We start from the raw sequence: 19,778 nt of genomic DNA on the forward strand, positions 1-19,778 counted from the left end.
TAAATTAATACTTTGCATCTGTCTTTACCTACGAGGCAGATGCCATGGTGACAGAGGAAGAAACTCAGTCACTAGAAAGGTTTAAAATTGATAAGGAGGAGGCATTCAATTAGCTGTTGGTACTTAAATTTGATAAGGCACTAGGACCGGATGAGATGTGTCCAAGAATATTGAAGGAAGTGAGAGTGGAAATTGCAGAGGCACTGGCAATAATCTTTCAATGCTCCCTGGATTCGGAGAAGGTGCCGGAGGACTGGAGAATTGCAAACGTTATGCCTTTGTTCAAAAAAGGCTGTAAAGATCTGCCTTGCAGTTACAGACCAGTCAGCTTAACTTCGGTGGTGGGGAACCTTCGAGAAACAATTATTCGGGATAGAATTAATAGTCACATGGAAAAATGTGGATTGATTCAGAACAGTCAGCATGGATTTGTTAAAGGAAAATCGTGTCTAACCAATCTGGAGTTTTTTGAAGAGGTAACAGAGATGGTTGATGAGGGAAAAGCTGTTGATGTGATGTATATGAACTTCTAAAAGGCATTTGATACAGTGCCACACAACAGACTTGTGAAGAAAGTTATAGGTCATGGAATAAAAGGGACAGTAGCAACATGGATACAAAATTGGCTGAGGGATAGGAAACAGAGAGTAATGGTTAATGGGTATTTTTCAGGCTGGAAGGAGGTTTGTAATGGAGTTCCCCAGGGGCCGGTATTGGGACCCTTGCTCTTCCTATATTGCGAGGAGGACAGTGTAAAACTTGAAAAGGACATTGACACACTGGTGGAGTGGGCAGATAGGTGGCAGATGAAGTTCAATGCAGAGAAGTGTGAGGTGATACACTTTGGTACAAAGAACCTGGAGAGACAGTATAAAATAAAGGGCACTATTCTAAAGGGTGTGAAGAGCAGAGAGGCCTGGGTATGTACACAAGTCATTAAAGGTGGCAGGACAGGTAGAGAGAGCTGTTTCTAAAGCATACAGTATTCTAGGCTTCATTAATTAGGGGCAAAGATAACAAGAGCAGGGAGATTATAATGAATTTATATAGGACATGGTTAGGCCTCAGTTGGAGTATTGTGTACAGCTCTGGGCGCCACACTATAGGACGGATGTCAACGTATTGGAGAGAGTGCAGAAGAGGTTTACGAGAATGGTTCCAGGGATGAGACACTTCCGTTATGAGGAAAGATTGGAGAAGTTGGGACTGGTTTCCTCGGAGATGAGAAGGCTAAGAGGAGACTTGATAGAAGTTTTCAAAATAATGAGGGGCCTGGACAGAGTAGATAGGGAGAAACCGTTCCTGCTTGTAAACGGATCGAGAACCAGAGGGCACAGTTTTAAAGTATTTTGCAAAAGAAGCAAATGTGAGGTGAGAAAAAACTTTTTCTTACAGCGAGTAGATAGGGTTTGGAATGCACTGCCTGGGAGTGTGGTGGAGGCAGGTTCAACTGAGGCATTTAAGAGGGCATTGGATGATTTATTTAAATAGAAACAATGTGCAGGGTTACGGGGAAAAGGCAGGAGATTGACACTAAGTTAAAATGCTCAGAGAACCGGTGCAGACACGATGGGCCGAATGGCCTCCTTCTACACTAACAATTCTGTGATTCTGTCAATCGAAGGTAAATATTAATCCACTGCATCTGATTTTTCTTAATCAGTTTCTTTATCAAAGAATGAATTGAGTGCATACACAATTCTCCTTTACTTATAATCCATAAAGAGAATTTTTACATAGTCAGGTTGCTTATATAGCATTCCACATAGGACACCTGACACTACACTGCTATTAAATAATCAGTGTAATGTCGTATTGCTTTTTAAATATTAACTGGATTAACATAAGTGCTAAATGATATGATTATACTGAGTTGGATTTTGTACAATGAAGAAATGTGAATGTTTTATATTTGAACAATCAGGTAAGTAAATAATTTATGTACAAATTTATTTTCAAATGATCTTAATTTTAGTGTACAAGCAGCCGGGTGGGACTATAAACACAAGTAAAATCAGACACAGAGCTGGGTTCCATTGGGTCCTTATGCAATGTACAGCACAAGAAATAACATCTTGTAAAATAGCACTAAATCTGAAATTTCTAAAACAATAAGCTTCATTTTCTTCATTTATTTTAGCTCAATGAGTTTAGTATAATATTTCACCCAAGGATAGGGTTTAAAAAGTGGTTGCACTGACCCTTAGTGCATTGGTGTCGCACAACAATAACAATATCTGAGAAGCGGTCAAAAAGGATATAAAACTGATGTATCTTACCATGTCATATTCTCTATTGTTCAGAACAGGGGGGTCTGTTTTAGCCAAATAAATAACAATATGATTTAACAAGATTTCGTAGAGACCTCCCTCATTTGTAAAAAATAATCTGTCATTTTTTAGTGCATCTTTGCAGCTTTTTCCTGCAACGGAAACAAAATAAATTGAGATTGTATAATAAACGACATCACATTCCCGGTCATCAGCAGACAATTAAGAAGTGTCATGTGATTATCATTAGCTCCATTGTAAAATATCTCATCTTCACTAATCACCAATTAGTCAAAATATTTTCTATTAATTGCTGTTAGACCATATGTAAAATATATACTACAGCTATGACTTGACAGCTGTTTACTGAAACACATTTTTTAAATGATATCTCAAGAGAAATTTCCTCTCTTCCTCCCATTATCACACCATTCTAATGTAACAAACGTGTTAAATTGCACTTTCATTCTTATTTCCATCTTCAGAACAATATAAAAATTCTTCCAGAGAGTTCTGACACACGGAGGTGATTTTTCAACTGTTGCCTCCCATTTCACACAAGACAAACGAGCAACCGGTAACTGAAAATCGGGATGGCACATCGGGCACTCTGCTGATGCCCAAAGCCCACCTGACGTAAGCCTGTAAATGGACAAGCAGCTGGCCTGCCTTCCTGAAACAGGCAGGGGTGATTTATATATGCAGGTCAGGGACCTTAACCGGCAATAGAACTTTGATTGCAATTTTCAAGTGCAAATGGGCAGTGTGTAAGCAGTAGTCCTCAGAGACTGCTGGACACTAAACAGACCAGGAAAATAGCACCTCCTGCCTGCTGTGCCCCATTCAAGGCAACCCCTGTTGGTCATGTCAGCATGGAGCTTGGCGATTTCTCACCATCCAACAACGCATTTGGCGACTGTCAAACGAGGTCTGCACCAAAAACGATTCTGCCATTCTGGACAAAAGTTGAAGGGAAAATTTCTCAAAACTTCTCTCAGTTTCAGTCTCCATATTAAATTTGCAAGGTTGGCGAATGTGGTGGCGCAAAATATCTTTCACTTCACTGACCTAGGTTTGAACCTTTGTATTTTTAAGCATTCTAAGTAAAATATGTGCCAGCAGTAGCTCCACCTCCTGTGGAAGAGAACCAATCCTGGTTCTACTTTACTACCAGTCTGAGATTAGCAGGCACAGAGTGCAATTCTCAGAAGGCATGATCCCTGATTGCAATGCCTCAATGCAAACAGGAACATAACTCATCAACTCCACCATCCAGAGAGATCACAGCTGATCTACATCTTAACTCCATTTACTAGCCTTGGCGTCATAACCCTTAGCAAAACATCTATCAGTCTCTGATTTAAAATTAATTGAGCTAGCATCTCCTGCTTCTTTGTGAGAGAGACTGCCACACTTCTACCACCCTTCGTGTGAAGAATTGTTTCCTAACTTCTCTCCTGAATGACCAAGCTCTGATTTTAAAGTGCAAAGCCAAAATACTGCAGATGCTGGAAATCTGAAATAAAAACAGAAAGTGCTGTAAATATGCAGCCAATCAGGCAGCATCTGTGGACAGCAGAACAGAGCTAACATTTTCTGTTTTTATTTTTGGTTTTAAGGTTATGTTCCCATATCCTAGATTCCCCCACTAACAGAAAAAAATTCTATCTACCCTTTTCCTTTTCCTTTCAAAATCCTAAAAAAAAAATCAATAAAATTACCCCTTAACTCTCCATATTTCAGGAATACAAGATTAGTTTATTTAATCTCTTCATAATTTAACCCTCAGAACTCTGATAACTTTCTAGTGAATCTACGCCGCATTGCTTCCAAGCCCAACACAGTAATTCCTTGTTGAACATTGCAGTTGTGTTTTGACTCCCCTCTTTCCTCACTCTTCATTTGACCACAACAGTTTTTTTACAACAGGATATGCTTGGCAATTCAGTGAATGTTTAACTGTTTACATGCTCTGACTAAAAGACTCAGACAGGTTGCCTGGAGTTTTTTTTAATAAAGGAACAAGAGGATAGTTTTTAATGTACTTAACCTGGTCTAAGAAAAATAAAAATGCTCCACCCTTTACACACACACTCACAGTTACCTGAAATCTCTGGAAAGTTCTTAATTAAATGACCCTGGGTGGAGGTGCATTCCCTTGAATGAAAATGCTGAGATTAAACCAGTTGTGGAATTCACACTCATATTGTCTGTGCACTTGCACAAAACTCAAAGTCCAGATTCTGCGCCTGTAAGCAATGCTCAGCAAAGAGAGCTGCAGAGGAGCCAGTTCATCACACATAGGTGTGAACAGCCACCACCTACCCCATTGTGTAGCAACGGCTTCTAACTTCGAATCATTTATGTGGACAATGGAAGGATTAATCATGTGGCCATATGACCAAAACTGGCTTCAGACACGCTGACACGTAAAATGACGCATGATGACGTCGGGCGAGCGTCCCAACGCCATTGCGAAGTCCCCCAAATTTCATCTGCTGGGCACACACCAGAATTGGCTGCACGCTTGCCGAAACGTAAATGGCCTATTAAGGCCATTAAGAAATTAATTGAAGTACTTGTGAACGCTGTCCATCCAACCTTAAGGTTAGCGGGCAGGCAAAAAGCCCAAGCGGCCTTCACATTTTTTAGGAAACCTCATCCAACAGCGGGATGAGGCTTCCTAAAGCTTTTAATAAATAAATACATTTTCATAAATATAGAAACATGTCCCAACTCATGTGACACAGTCACACGAGGGGACATATTTAAATAAATTTTTACACCTTTTATTTAATAACTTAAATATCGATTCAATCTTCCTGAGGCAGCTCCGTGCCTCGGGGAGATTGAAGCGCTGTTTCGCATGCATGTGCGAAAGAGCACTGGCCCCGACTCTCCCTCCTTCCCCGCCCGCACAGGTAGTGCTGAGCGCTACCGGTTCCGTCTTACGCTGGGCGGGCCTTAATTGGCCCACCTGCACAAAATGGCAGCGTGGAGCCAATCGTGGGCGGCCATTGGCTCCGCGCCCACCCCCACTTGCTCCCACTGAGCTGCTGGTCATATGAAAAATTCTACCCAATATCTGTTGTTTTTGACTATCATGTGCCACAGGCGGAGATTTTAAAAGAACTCGACCCAGCAACTGCTGCCTCCAGAAGAACAAATAAATCGTCCATCTACATCTTTACACCACCTCTACACTGGAACCAGAAAGATCACTGAGCTCAGCCTCAATCAACCCAAGTAATAACCTCTCCTTTTGAAAACACTTTAGTCGATGTATTTTTGGTACAAAATGGAGGGCCTCACACTTGCAACCCATATCCGTCAGCTCTTCCTACTCACTTAATTAGTCTCGGTGTAACTTTATGCTCCTGTCCAGACTACATGCTATATCACCCATCTTTGCATCATCAGCAAATGTGAATCTATTGCTCATGTGTGTCATCTAATTCATGAATAAATATAGTGAACATTGAGGTCCCAGCAGATCCTTGTGGAACACCATTAGTCACTTACTTCGATTTAGAGTAAAAACAGACATTGTTGCTAATTTTTTTTGAAGTGCACGGGCAATTTATTTAGGTGCATTGTCCCTTTAAACTTTTACACAACCATATATGCCAACAACTTAAAAGGGCCAACTTGAATATGGCCTTTGTGGGAGTTTTGAGGTTGTTGTGTGCTTACACAGCTTAGGAGAAACATTGCATACAAATTATCCCTGACTAACCAATCTTTTAACCAGGCAAATTACTTTCCCTCAATTTCATACCCCTAATTTAACATCAGTCATAGGGAAAATGTTAGAAGCTATTATTAAAGATGTTATAGCAGGGTGCTTAGAAAAATTCAAGGCAATCAGGCTGAGTCAACATGGTTTTGTGAAAGGGAACTGATGTTTAACCAATTTTCTGCAGTTCTTTGAAGGAGTCACATGTGCTGTGGATAAAGGGGGACTGGTAGATGTACTGTACTTAGATTTCCAGAAGGCATTTGATAAAGTGCCACATCAAAGGTTATTGCAGAAAATAAAAGCTTGTGGTGTAGGGAGCAACATATTGACATGTATAGAAGATTAGCTAGCTAACAGGAAGCAGAGAGTTGGCATAAATGGGTCTTTTTCTGGTTGGCAGGATGTGTTGAGTGGTGTGCCACAGGAATCAGTGCTGGGGCCTCAACTTTTTACAATTTATATAAATGATTTGGATGAAGGAAACAAAGGAATAGTTCATAAATTTGCTGATGACACAAAGATAGGAAGAAAAGTAAATTGCTAAGAGGTCATATGGAGGTTGCAAAGGAACATAGATAGTTTGAGTGAGTGGGAAAAGGTCTGGCAAATGGAGTATAATGTGGACAAATGTAAAATTGTTCATTTTGGCAGGAAGAATAATAAAGAAGTTTATTATCTAAATGGTGAGATTGCAGGGCCCTGAGACTCAGAGGGATCTGGGTGTCCTAATGCATGAATCACAAAAGGCTAGTACGCAGGTACTGCAAGCAATTAGGAAAGCTAATAAACATTATCGTTTATTGTGAGGGGAATTGATTACAAAAGTAGGAGATTATGCTTCAGTTGTACAGGACACTGGTGAGACCACATCTGGAGTACTGTGCATAGTATTGATCTCCTTTTTCAAGGAAAGATGTAAATGCATTAGAAGCAGTTCACAGAAGATTTATTAGACTAATACCAGGAATGGGCGGGTTGTCTTATAAGGAAAGGTTGGACAGGTTAGGCTTGTATCCATGGGAATTTAGAAGAGTAAGAGGTGACTTGATTGAAACCTTTAAGATCCTGAGGGGTACTGACAGTGGATGTGGAGAGGATGTTTCCTCTTATGGGAGAATCTAGAACTAGGAGTCACGGTTTAAAAATAAGGGGTAGCTCATTTAAGACAGAAATTAGGAGAATTTTTTTCTCTCAAAGGGCTGAGTCTTTGGAACTCTCTTCCTCAAAAGACAGTGGAAGCAGAGTCCTTGAATATTTTTAAGGCAGAATTAGATAGATTCTTTATTAACAAGGGGGTGAAAAGTTACGGGGGGGCAGGCAGGAATTTGGGGTTGAGGTTACTATCAGATCAGCCATGATCTTATTGAATGGTGGAGCAGGCTCGAGGGGCTGAGTGGCCTACTCCCAATTCATATGTACATCTGTAATTTTAGCTAACACTATCACTGTGAGCATAGAGTTTCATTCTCAGGTGGTACATTTTTAATATTTGAGGGCATGGACAGAAGTACCTGCTTTTGAAAAACATGAAAAACTACAGGTGAGTGGATGAAGTTCACAGGGAATGGAGCTGACCACCTGACCAGCATTTAAGCCCAGCTTGACACCACATTGGAGTTCCAACCTGCAGCACATCAAGTACAAGTAGGGTGCGACACTATTTGTGAGGGCATTCCACGCTGTGCATTCAGTAGTCAGATAAGGAGTTAAATACGAAGTTGCATGAACACTTTTATGTCACTGAAGCAAAGCAGCAGTATAAAAACAACAAAAGTAGAAAACGTTTCCATTTGCCAGTGTTGGCCTCATGAGCCCCCAACCCAAAATCTTAATTACATACACTTATGTCATAAAAACTATTTTACAATTGTCAAGGACTCAATATGATTATAATGTGAATGTAACAAATACATTAAGTTCATGTCTGGTGATGTGTGAGTTCAGTGTGAAACTGATCATGTAGACCCCACTGAATATATCATTCAGTGTGATTATCTTGCTGCAAATCATCAGAATACAGATCTGCAACAGCAAATCACAAATCAACTGGTTCTGACTACGTCACAGCAGCCTTGCTGGAGGTTGCCAATGCATTAACATGTTATCTCACGTGCTGAATTGTTATTGTAATAACATGATCTCTCAGCCAAGGAGAGAGAGAGAGAGCGCACAAAAGCATAACCCGCAAAGGATGACTAAACAAAGAAGGGAGAAATTGGAGTACATGAGAGAAAACTAGCAAGAAATATATAAACAAACACTAAAACCTTCTACAAATATATAAAAAAAGGAAAAGAGTAACTAAAGTAAATATTGTCCTTTAGAGGGTGAGGCTGGGGAATTAATAATGGGAAACAAGGAAATCACAGAGACTTTGAACAAATATTTTGTCTTATTTGTATCTTCACAGTAGAAGAAATTAATCTCAAGAATATTACAAAGTCAAGAGGCAAAAATGGACTTAATCATGATCACTGAGAAAAAGTACTAAGTAAAAGTAAACTAATGGGAATTAAGGTTGACAAGTCCCCTGGACCTGATGGCCTGCATCCTAGGGTCTCAAAAGAAGTGCTTGCAGAAATAGCAGATACATTGGTTGTAATCTTACAAAATTCTCCAGATCCTGGAAGGTCCGAGCAGACTGGAAAACTGCAAACAGAACATTATTCAAGGGGGGGAGACAGAAAGCAGAAAACAATAGCCCAGCTAGTCTAACATCTGTCATTGGGGAAAATGCTGAAATCCATTATTTAGGAGGTAATAGCAGGATATTTAGAAAATCATTATTCAATCAGGAATAGTCAACATAGTTTTGTGAAAGGGAAATCATGTTTGACAAATTTATTAGAGTTCTTTGAGGATGTAACAAGCAGGGTGGATAAAGGAAACCAGTAGATGTAGTGCATTTAGATTTCCAAAAGGCATTCGATAAGGTGCCACATAAAAGGTTCCTCGTGGGGCAGCATTTTCCCCCCGTTTGGGGGGGGGTGGGGGGGGGGATTGTGCGGGTGTGGGCAGGCAGATTTCCAATCAGCGCCCGCAGTTGGGTGGGCGCCACCATTTTACGTGGGCGGGCCAATTAAGGCCTGCCCAGCGTGGCGTCTGCCCAGAAGCTCTGTGCGCTCCCTGTATGGGTGGGGGGGGGAATTCCCTTAGCCAGGAGTGGGCTCTTTCACGCACATGCGCAAAAAAGCGCAAAGATCTCCCTGAGGCAAAGTGCCGCCTCAGGGAGCTTGGCTCAAATTTGAAAACTTTATTAGGGGAGAAAAAAATGTTCCTGACATGTGCCCCTCATGTGACACTGTCACATGATCAGGGACATGTCAATTATTTTTATTTTAAAATTTTATACACATTTTAAATCCCTCACGAAACCTCATCCTGCCCACGGATGAGGTTTCATGTTTTTTCTGAAGGCCGCCTGGGATCTTCGCCTGCCCAGTCAACCTTAAGGTTGGACAGGCAGGTTCATTAATTGGTTTCATTACTGTTTTTAAAGGCCTTAAGTGACCGTTGACAGTTTGGCGAGCGCGCAACCGAGTTGGCTGCCCACCCGCCGAACTGAAAATCTAAATGACGTGCAGTGACGTCGGGACGCACGGCTGACATCACTGCGCATCATTTTACGCGTCAGCAAGCGGGCCCCACGCCCCCGCTCGCCGACGGGAAAATGCTGCCCATGGTGTTCGGGGTGATATGTTAGCATGGATAGAGAATTGGCTAACTAACAGGATAAATGGATCATTTTCAGGTTGGCAAACTGTAACCAGTGGAGTGCTACAGGGGCCTCAACTAGTTACAATCTATATAAATGATCTGGATGTAGCCAAATTTGCTGACTACACAAACATAGGTAGGGAAGCAAGTTGTGAGGAGGATACAAAGAGTCTGCAAAAGGAAACAGATGGGCTAAATGAGTGGGCAAACAAATTGGCAGATGGAGTATAGCGTGGGAAAATGTGAGATTGTCCATTTTGGCAGGGAGAACAGAAAAACAGAATCTTGTTTCAAGGCTGCGTTTGCTGCCAATGCGGTGCATGTGCAGTTGGACCGCTTTACTCAGTGAAGTCATTGCACGCGACGGAGATCAGAATCAAAACCAAAAAGAAGTTAAGCCGATTTTCCAAAATTAAAAAAATCAAGCACACAGTTTAACAGAAATAGGTTTGCAAAAAATAAAACTTGACACAGATGTGAGCCAGAAACTTGGTGCGTGTATCACATTCCCCTCAATCTCCAACTCAGTTCAATGCAACAGGCTTGTTGCAGCTGTATATACACAGCCTGCGTCATTCAGGGTTTTTTTTTTAACTCTTTGCTTATGTTATCGGGAAGGGAAAACAACATTTCTTTTATTGTTTTAATATTCCCTTCCCCTCTATCACAGAAGCTTTTCTAGGACGGATTTTGCTGGCACTGTGTCTCCAGCCACTGACGTCATTGGTTTTCAGCAGCAGTCTTGTGTTGGCAGGCGGCCCAGTGTTGTTTAAATTGAGGGAGGCTGCAGTACAGAGGGATCTGGGTGTCCTGGACATGAATCACAAAACATTAGCATGCAGGTACAGCAACTAACTAGGAAGGTAAATGGGAAAGTTGCCCTTTATTGCAAGGCTAATGGACTACAAAAGTAGGGAATTCCACCTTGCTACATCTGTACAGGGGATTGTTGAGACCGCACCTGGAGTACTGTGTACAGTTTTCGTCTCCTTACTTAAGGGCAGATATTCTTGCATTGGAAGCAGTTCAGAGAAGGTTCAGTGGCCTGATTCCTGGGATGAAGAGTTTGTCTTACGAGGAAAAGTTAAGCAGGTTGAGCCTTTACGCATCAGAGTTTAGAGGAATAAAAAGTGTTCTTATTAAAAGATATAAGATTCTGTGGGGGCTTGACAGGGTAAAACAGAGAGTGGGTGAGCACAGACTTCATTTAAAGCAGAGAGCGGGTGAGCACGGACTTCCTTTAAAGCAGAGAGCGGGTGAGCGGGTGGACTTCATTTAAAGCAGAGAGCGGGTGAGCGGGTGGACTTCATTTAAAGCAGAGAGCCGGTGAGCGTAGACTTCATTTAAAGCAGAGAGCGGGGGAGCGTAGACTTCATTTAAAGCAGAGAGCGGGTGAGCGCGGATTTCATTTAAAGCAGAGAGTGGGTGAGCGCGGATTTCATTTAAAGCAGAGAGCGGGTGAGCGTAGACTTCATTTAAAGCAGAGAGCGGGTGAGCGTAGACTTCATTTAAAGCAGAGAGCGGGTGAGCGTAGACTTCATTTAAAGCAGAGAGCGGGTGAGCGTAGACTTCATTTAAAGCGGAGAGCGGGTGAGTGGGTGGACTTCATTTAAAGCGGAGAGCGGGTGAGCGCGGACTTCATTTAAAGCAGAGAGCGGGTGAGCGCGGACTTCATTTAAAGCAGAGAGTGGGTGAGCGTAGACTTCATTTAAAGCAGAGGGCGGGTGAGCGCGGACTTCATTTAAAGCAGAGAGCGGGTGAGCGCGGACTTCATTTAAAGCAGAGAGCGGGTGAGCGCGGACTTCATTTAAAGCAGAGAGTGGGTGAGCGTGGACTTCATTTAAAGCAGAGAGCGGGTGAGCGCGGATTTCACTTAAAGCAGAGAGTGGGTGAGCGCGGACTTCATTTAAAGCAGAGAGCGGGTGAGCGGGTGGACTTCATTTAAAGCAGAGAGCGGGTGAGCACGGACTTCATTTAAAGCAGAGAGCGGGTGAGCGCGGACTTCATTTAAAGCAGAGAGCGGGTGAGCGCGGACTTCATTTAAAGCAGAGAGCGGGTGAGCTGGTGGACTTCATTTAAAGCAGAGAGCGGGTGAGCTGGTGGACTTCATTTAAAGCAGAGAGCGGGTGAGCACGGACTTCATTTAAAGCAGAGAGCGGGTGAGCGTAGACTTCATTTAAAACAGAGAGCGGGTGAGCACGGACTTCATTTAAAGCAGAGAGCGGGTGAGCGGGTGGACTTCATTTAAAGCAGAGAGCGGGTGAGCACGGACTTCATTTAAAGCAGAGAGCAGGTGAGCACGGACTTCATTTAAAGCAGAGAGCGGGTGAGCGGGTGGACTTCATTTAAAGCAGAGAACGGGTGAGCGCGGACTTCATTTAAAGTAGAGAGCGGGTGAGCGGGTGGACTTCATTTAAAGCAGAGAGCGGGTGAGCGTAGACTTCATTTAAAGCAGAGAGCGGGTGAGCACGGACTTCATTTAAAGCAGAGAGCGGGTGAGCACGGACTTCATTTAAAGCAGAGAGCGGGTGAGCTGGTGGACTTCATTTAAAGCAGAGAGCGGGTGAGCACGGACTTCATTTAAAGCAGAGAGCGGGTGAGCGGGGACTTCATTTAAAGCAGAGAGTGGATGAACGCGGACTTCATTTAAAGCAGAGAGCGGGTGAGCACGGATTTCACTTAAAGCAGAGAGCGGGTGAGCGCAGACTTCATTTAAAGCAGAGAGCGGGTGAGCGGGTGGACTTCATTTAAAGCAGAGAACGGGTGAGCGCAGACTTCATTTAAAGCAGAGAGCGGGTGAGCGCAGACTTCATTTAAAGCAGAGAGCGGGTGAGCGGGTGGACTTCATTTAAAGCAGAGAGCGGGTGAGTGCGGACTTCATTTAAAGCAGAGAGCGGGTGAGCACGGATTTCATTTAAAGCAGAGAGCGGGTGAGCGTAGACTTCATTTAAAGCAGAGAGCGGGTGAGCGTAGACTTCATTTAAAGCAGAGAGTGGGTGAGCACGGACTTCATTTAAAGCAGAGAGTGGGTGAGCGCGGACTTCATTTAAAGCAGAGAGCGGGTGAGCGCGGACTTCATTTAAAGCAGAGAGCGGGTGAGCGGGGACTTCATTTAAAGCAGAGAGCGGGTGAGTGCGGACTTCATTTAAAGCAGAGAGCGGGTGAGTGCGGACTTCATTTAAAGCAGAGAGCGGGTGAGCGCGGACTTCATTTAAAGCAGAGAGTGGGTGAGTGCGGACTTCATTTAAAGCAGAGAGCGGGTGAGCGGGTGGACTTCATTTAAAGCAGAGAGCGGGTGAGCGTAGACTTCATTTAAAGCAGAGAGCGGGTGAGTGCGGACTTCATTTAAAGCAGAGAGTGGGTGAGCGGGTGGACTTCATTTAAAGCAGAGAGCGGGTGAGCGGGTGGACTTCATTTAAAGCAGAGGGCGGGTGAGCGCGGATTTCATTTAAAGCAGAGAGCGGGTGAGCGTAGACTTCATTTAAAGCAGAGAGCGGGTGAGCGCGGACTTCATTTAAAGCAGAGAGCGGGTGAGCGCGGACTTCATTTAAAGCAAAGAGCGGGTGAGTGCAGACTTCATTTAAAGCAGAGAGTGGGTGAGTGCAGACTTCATTTAAAGCAGAGAGCGCGTGAGCACGGACTTCATTTAAAGCAGAGAGCAGGTGAGCGGGGACTTCATTTAAAGCAGAGAGTGGGTGAACGCGGACTTCATTTAAAGCAGAGAGCGGGTGAGCGGGTGGACTTCATCTAAAACAGAGCGACCAGACTTCATTTAAAAAGAGTGTGGAGAGCAACTGATTGGTGAGTTGGTTTGGTGAGTAATTTCTACTATTTAGATTAAAATTAAGGTCTATAGTAAGTGGTTAGATCTCTAGTCTTTATTTTCTCTTTCTTAAAAATAACTTGTTAAGTATAAGATTGATACTGGTGCAAATAATTAACTTCAATAAAGTGTAAAGAGCAGGGACACTAGAGTAATTAATGAATAAATTAAATAAGATAGCGATGGAATGACGGACGATGTGCTGCTGCTGCTGCAGCATGTGGGAGCTGCTGGACACTAAGGTGATCCAGAGCAAACACACCTGTAGTAAGCGTTTGCAGCTCAAGAAACTTCAGATCCAAGTTAAGGAGCTGGAGTCTGAGCTGCAGACATTGCGCCACATCAGGGAGGGAGAAAGTTACCTGGACACTTTGCTCCAGGAGACAGTCACACCCCTCAGGTTAGATAATTGGAATTTAGTCTGTGATCATGGACAGGAGGGTGTGACTGCAGGTGAGGCTGGTATGGAGACCCAGGGGGTAGAGTTCAAGGAGCCTCAGACCCTGAAATTGTCCAACAGTTACAAGGTTCTTGCAAACTGTGTGCACGAGAGCAGGGACTGCAGGGGGGATGAACGAACTGACCACGGCACCGTGGTACAGGGAGACATTCAAATGGGGGAAGGAAATAGGAACGCAGTAGCGGTAGGGGACAGTATAATTAGGAGCATAGATACTGTTCTCTGCAGCCCTGGGCTTAAGTCCCAAAGGCTGTGTTGCCTGCCCGGTGCCAGGGTTAAGGACATCTCCTCAGGGTTGGAGAGGAACTTGCAGTGGGAGGGGAGGGATCCAGTTGTCGTCATCCAAGTTGGTGCCAACGACCTTGATAGGACCAGAAAGGAGGTTCTGCTGAAAGAATTTGAACCAGTTAGGAGCTAAATTAAAAAGCAGAACCTCCAAGTTAATAATCTCGGGATTACTACCTGAACCACGGTCAAACTGGCATAGGGCAAATAAAGTCAAGGAGTTAAATGCTTGGCTCAAAGATTGGTGTGGGAGGAATTGGTTTCAGTTCAGGGGACACTGGCGTCAGTATTGGGGTGGACAGGAGCTGTTCTGGTGGGATGGGCTTCACTTGAACCATGTTGGGACCAGTGTCCTGGCGAATCAAATAGCTAGGGCTGTAGAAAGGGTTTTAAACTAAATAGAGGGGGGGAGCGCACGACGGGGTGGGGGTACTGGAGAGGGGATAAGTAGGCTTATAAAGCAAAGGGATATGGTGGCATTGCAGGGCAGCTACTTAGGCAATGATACCCAGAGTGTGACAGGGAGGGACAGAGTGAACAAACATTAAAAAAAAAGCAGCAATAGGGTCAAAGGGGGAGAAAATGGTGAAAAGGCAAAATTAATGGCTCTTCTACTTAAATGCATGTAGTATTCAGAACAAAATAAATGAATTAACGGCACAAATAGAGGTAAATGGGTATGATATTATAGCCATTACGGAGATATGGGTACAAGGAGATCAAAGTTGGGAACTAAATATTCAGGGGTATGTGACTTTTTGGAAGGACAGGCAGGCAGGAAAGGGTGGTGGGGTAGCTTTATTAATACGAGATGGAATAAGTATAATAGCAAGAAATGATCTTGGATCGGGGGATGTAGAATCCATATGGGTGGAGGTAAGAAATAACAAGGGGAAGAAGGCACTGGTGGGGGTAGTCTAAAGGCCCCCTAACAGTAGCTATGCTGTTGGACAAAGAATAAATCATGAAATAATGAGGGCACGTAAAAAGGGCAGTATATTAACCATGGGTGACTTTAATCTCCACGTAGATTTGGAAAATCAAATTGACAGGAGGTAGCCACGAGCAAGAATTCATAGAGTGTATTTGGGACAGTTTTCTAGAACAATATGTTGTGGATCCAACAAGGGATCAGGCTATTTTGGATCTTGTAATGTGTAATGAGGCAGGTTTAATAAATGATCTCAGAGTAAAAGATCCCCGAGGAAACAGTGACCATAACATGGTGGAATTTAGCATTCAGTTTGAGAGTGAGAAACTTAGTTCTGAAACAACTGTGCTAAGCTTAAATAAGGGCAATTACAAAGGAATGAGGGCAGAGTTGGCTGGAGTGGACTGGGAAAGGAGTTTAGCAGAAAAGATGGTTGATGAACAGTGGCAGACATTTAAGAAAATAGTTCATGACTCACAACAAAGATATATCCCAGTGAGGAAGAAGGATTCTAGGAAACAGATAAATCAACTATGGTTAACCAAGGAAGTTAAGGATAGTATCAAAGTGAAAGAAAAAACATACAACGTGGCAAAGACTAGCGGTGAACCAGAGAATTGGGAAAGCTTTAAAAACCAACAAAAATGACCAAAAAACTGAAAGAGAAAATAAACTTTGAGGGTGAGCTAGCAAGTAATATAAAAACGGACAGTGAGAGCTTCTTTAAATATATAAAAAGGAAGAGAGAAGCCAAATTCAATATAGGCCCTTTCGAGAATGAGGCTGGGGAAATAATAATGGGGAACCAGGAAATGACAGAGGAGTTGAATAAATACTTTGCATTAGTCTTCACAGTAGAAGACACTAATAGCATTCCAAAAATACTAAATAATCATGGGACAAAAGGCGGGGGGGGGGAAGAAATAAATACAATAACTATCATGAGAGAAAAAGTATTAGGGAAACTAATGGGGCTAAAGGCCGATCTGATGGGTTGCATCCTAGGATATTAAAGGAAATAGCTGCAGAGATAACGGATGCACTGGTAGTAATCTTCCAAGAATCCTTAGATTCTGGAAAAGTCCCAGAGGATTGGAAAAATGCCAATGTAACATCCTTATTCAAAAAGGGAGGAAGACAAAAGGCAGGTAACTATAGGCCAGTTAGCTTACCATCTGTCAAGAGGAAAATGTTGGAGTCTATTATAAAGGAAGTAATAGCAGAGCATTTTAGAAATGCATAATATAATCAAGCAGAGTCAGCATGGCTTCATGAAGGGAAAAACATACCTGACAAATTTATTAGAATTCTTTGAGGTAACAAGTAGGATAGATGAAGGGGAACCAGTAGATGTAATATATTTGGATTTCCAAAAGGCATTCAATAAGGTGCCACACATAAGGCTACTTAGTAAGATGAGAGACCATGGTGTTGGGGGTAGTATATTAGCAAGGATAGAGGACTGGCTAACTAATAGAAGACAGAGAGCTGGGATACGGTTGGGGGGGGACATTTTCAGGAATGGCAACCTGTAACTAGTGGAGTGCCACAGGGATCAGTGTTGGGGCCACAATTATTTACAATATATATTAATGACTTGGATGAGGGAAATAAATGTACTATCGCTAAGTTTGCAGATGACACAAGAATAGGTGGGAAGGCAAGTGGTAAGGATGACACAAAGAGTCTACAGAGGGATATAGACAGGTTAAGTGAGTAGGCAAAAATGTGGCAGATGGAATATATTGTGGGAAAGTGTGGGATTATGCACTTTGGCAGGAAGAATAGAGGGGCTGAATATCATTTAAATGGAGAATGACAGAAGAAAGCTGCAGCACAGAGGGATTTGGGGGTCCGTGTGCATTATTCCCAAAGAGCTAGCATACAAGTTCAGCAGGTAATAGACAAGGCAAATGGAATATTGGTCTTTATTTCAAAGGGAATGGAGTATAAAGGTAGGGAAATCTTGCTAAAACTATACAAGGTACTAGTTAGACCACAGCTAGAATACTGTGAACAGTTTTGGTCCCCTTATCTAAGGAAATATATACTGGCATTGGAGTCAGTCCAGAGAAGGTTCACTAGGTTGATCCCGGGGATGGAGGGATTTTCTTATGAGGTGAGGTTGACTAGGTTGGGCCTGTACTCATTGGAGTTTAGAAGACTGAGAGGCGTCCTTATTGAAACATATAAGATTCTTAGGGGGCTTGACAGGGTGCATGCTGAGAGGTTGTTTCTCCTTGTGGGAGAGTCTAGGACCAGAGGGTATAATCTCAGAGTAAGGGGACGCCCATTTAAAACAGAGATGAAAAGGAATTTCTTCTCTCAGAGGGTAGTCTTTACCACAGAGGGCTGTAGAAGCTGGGTCATTAAGTATATTCAAGGCTGAGATAGACAAAATTTTAATCAGTAAGGGAATCAAGGGTTATGGGGAAAAGGTAGGAAAGTGGAGTTGAGGATTAGCAGTTCAGCCATGATCTCATTGAATGACGGAGCAGATTTGATGGGCCGAATGGCCTACTTATGCTCTTGTGCCTTATGGTAGATGCTGGGAGAATGTTTCCTCCTGTGGGGGACTCTAGAACTGGGGGCACAGTGTAAAAATAGTCTCCCATTTAAGACGGAGACGAGGAGGAATTTCTTCTCTGAAGGCCATCGGTTTTTGGAATTCTCTTTCACAGAGAAAGTGGAGAAGGGGGTCATTGAATATATTCAAGGCTGAGTTGGACAGATTTTTGATCGGCATGGGAGTCAAGGGTTATGGGAGGCTGGCAGGAAAGTGGAGTTAAGGCTACAGCCTAGATCTTGTCAAATGGTGGAGCAGGCTCGATGGGCTGAATGGCTTACTCCTGCTCTGACTTCTTGCTCTCTCAGGGTGCTGACATACGCCAGAGTTGTGTTTCTGCTGTATTAATATATTCTCTCAAGGCGTTGACGTTCTACCTGAAATACTCGGGGATTTGGTCGAGCCCAGAGAAAGGGGGCTCTTCACAGAGAGAGAGACAGACAGAATATGAGCCAACGACAATTGGAATCCCAGTCAAACGTTTCAAACATTGTTTACGGTACAAACATCAAATGGCAGCAGGAATATAATTTCTGCCCCTCTACCGTGCATCTATTTTAAATTTCATACCTGCCTTAGATCAGACCAGTCGTGATCTGATGAACATTGCACTTAGCCGAGCTTTCTATTGGTGGGTACAGGTCAATGACTTAGCCTTGCTGTTTCCAGTTCTTACCCTCCATTTGTTCCACAGCCTCTCGTAAATTTCCCCCGCGCTTCCTGCTTTTCACTTTAGCCTTCGGACCGCCCACAATCCCCAAAACAGAGCAAATCCGTCCACAGGCTCAGGCCGGGTGACATGCAAGAGGAGCGTGTCCCGGAAAATACAGACATTCCGGCTCAGATGAAGCGGAATTTGGGGCGATCCTCGCGGGCGGAGAATTCCTCTTTGCGCCCCCAGTGGAGGAAATGCGAACTCTTTCACTTTTTTTTTACACAATTTGTTACTCCGTTTTTGTTAACCTGCCCAGCAGATGAAGTCTCTTAAAACAGACTCATCCCCATTGGTAAGAATTCATGCCACTTTAAATTGCCTCTCAGCATTTAAATCAGCTCAGGTAAATTTTGTAAATGCTCAGGAGGTCAATGAGGAAAGGGGATGGGGGTGGGGGAGGGCACACAAACTTTTTAAACCGGGTACGAAATGCAATGGGACGAATGGCCGGCGCCTGTGCTGATTGTATGAAAATGCTTTCTACCCCGATAGGGCCCTTACTCTCCAGGATCAGGTCAGACGTTGATAGTTAAATTGCAGTATGACATACAGTCCTTAATTATTTCAATTGGTGAAACAAAAATAAGAAATAACTTGCCTTTAGCACCATTTACATCCCCAGGCTGTGCCAAAGTGTTTCACAGCCAATTAATTAATTTTTAAATGTAATTGCTGTGTTCTGCTGATGGGCTGCTGCAGTAATTATGGTTTTATTTAGTGCGAATTGTACCTTTAAGAATAATATGGCAATATCACATGATCTATAGTAACCAATAGGAGAGTGGTGTGGGCTTCCACAGCAGCCAGTTTGAGTTGGAGTTGAAAGCATATGTGTTGTTGCTGCTGAGTATATTGTAAATAAATTTAATGTTTCCACCTAAGACATGCCTGTCGATCAACCCTATCATTAATAGCACAACTAGACCACCCCACAACAAACTGACGACAGGGATAAAACAGGACTGAACAGAAGAAATCAAGTTAGAAAGAAATTGGCACTGTACTACACTCACAGTGATTGTAAGTAGCCAGCTCTGTCAGAATTGAAGAAGTTATCCTCTCTTAAAATGCCACAATTTGGGAGAATTCATCCTTTTGAACCTACCACTCAATACATAGAACGACTCATTCTTTTTTCAAGCAATCCTCTTGAGTACTTGTGGGAGCAAAACCGACAGTCTGATTTGTAGTTTGGTGGCACTCAATGCCCCAGATTTGAAGAATTTTGATGAATTGGTGGATCTCGGGAAGGGTCATTTTCAACCCAAGCCC

At 43.1% G+C, this 19,778-nt stretch overlaps 1 protein-coding gene across 2 annotated transcripts in view; it reads right to left on the reverse strand.

Annotated features, from left to right (window-relative positions):
* The window catches only part of LOC144681671 (uncharacterized), a 31,813-nt gene extending 13,292 nt beyond the window's left edge, over positions 1-18,521 (reverse strand). The window contains exons 1-2 of one of the 2 annotated variants that reach the window (XM_078543489.1): positions 18,468-18,521; positions 2,280-2,422 (exon numbers count right to left, since the gene is read on the reverse strand). In XM_078543489.1, coding sequence (XP_078399615.1) covers positions 2,280-2,422; positions 18,468-18,474 — 150 coding nt within the window. In that variant the 5' untranslated portion in view covers positions 18,475-18,521. Of the gene's footprint in view, positions 1-2,279; positions 2,423-4,595; positions 4,789-18,467 lie in introns of those variants that run through there. The other variant, XM_078543488.1, reaches the window with a different exon arrangement.
* Positions 18,522-19,778: the final 1,257 nt, after the last annotated feature.

The sequence above is a fragment of the Cetorhinus maximus genome, chromosome 6 (assembly GCF_964194155.1).
Source record: "Cetorhinus maximus chromosome 6, sCetMax3.hap1.1, whole genome shotgun sequence".
Classification (NCBI taxonomy): Eukaryota; Metazoa; Chordata; class Chondrichthyes; order Lamniformes; family Cetorhinidae; genus Cetorhinus; species Cetorhinus maximus.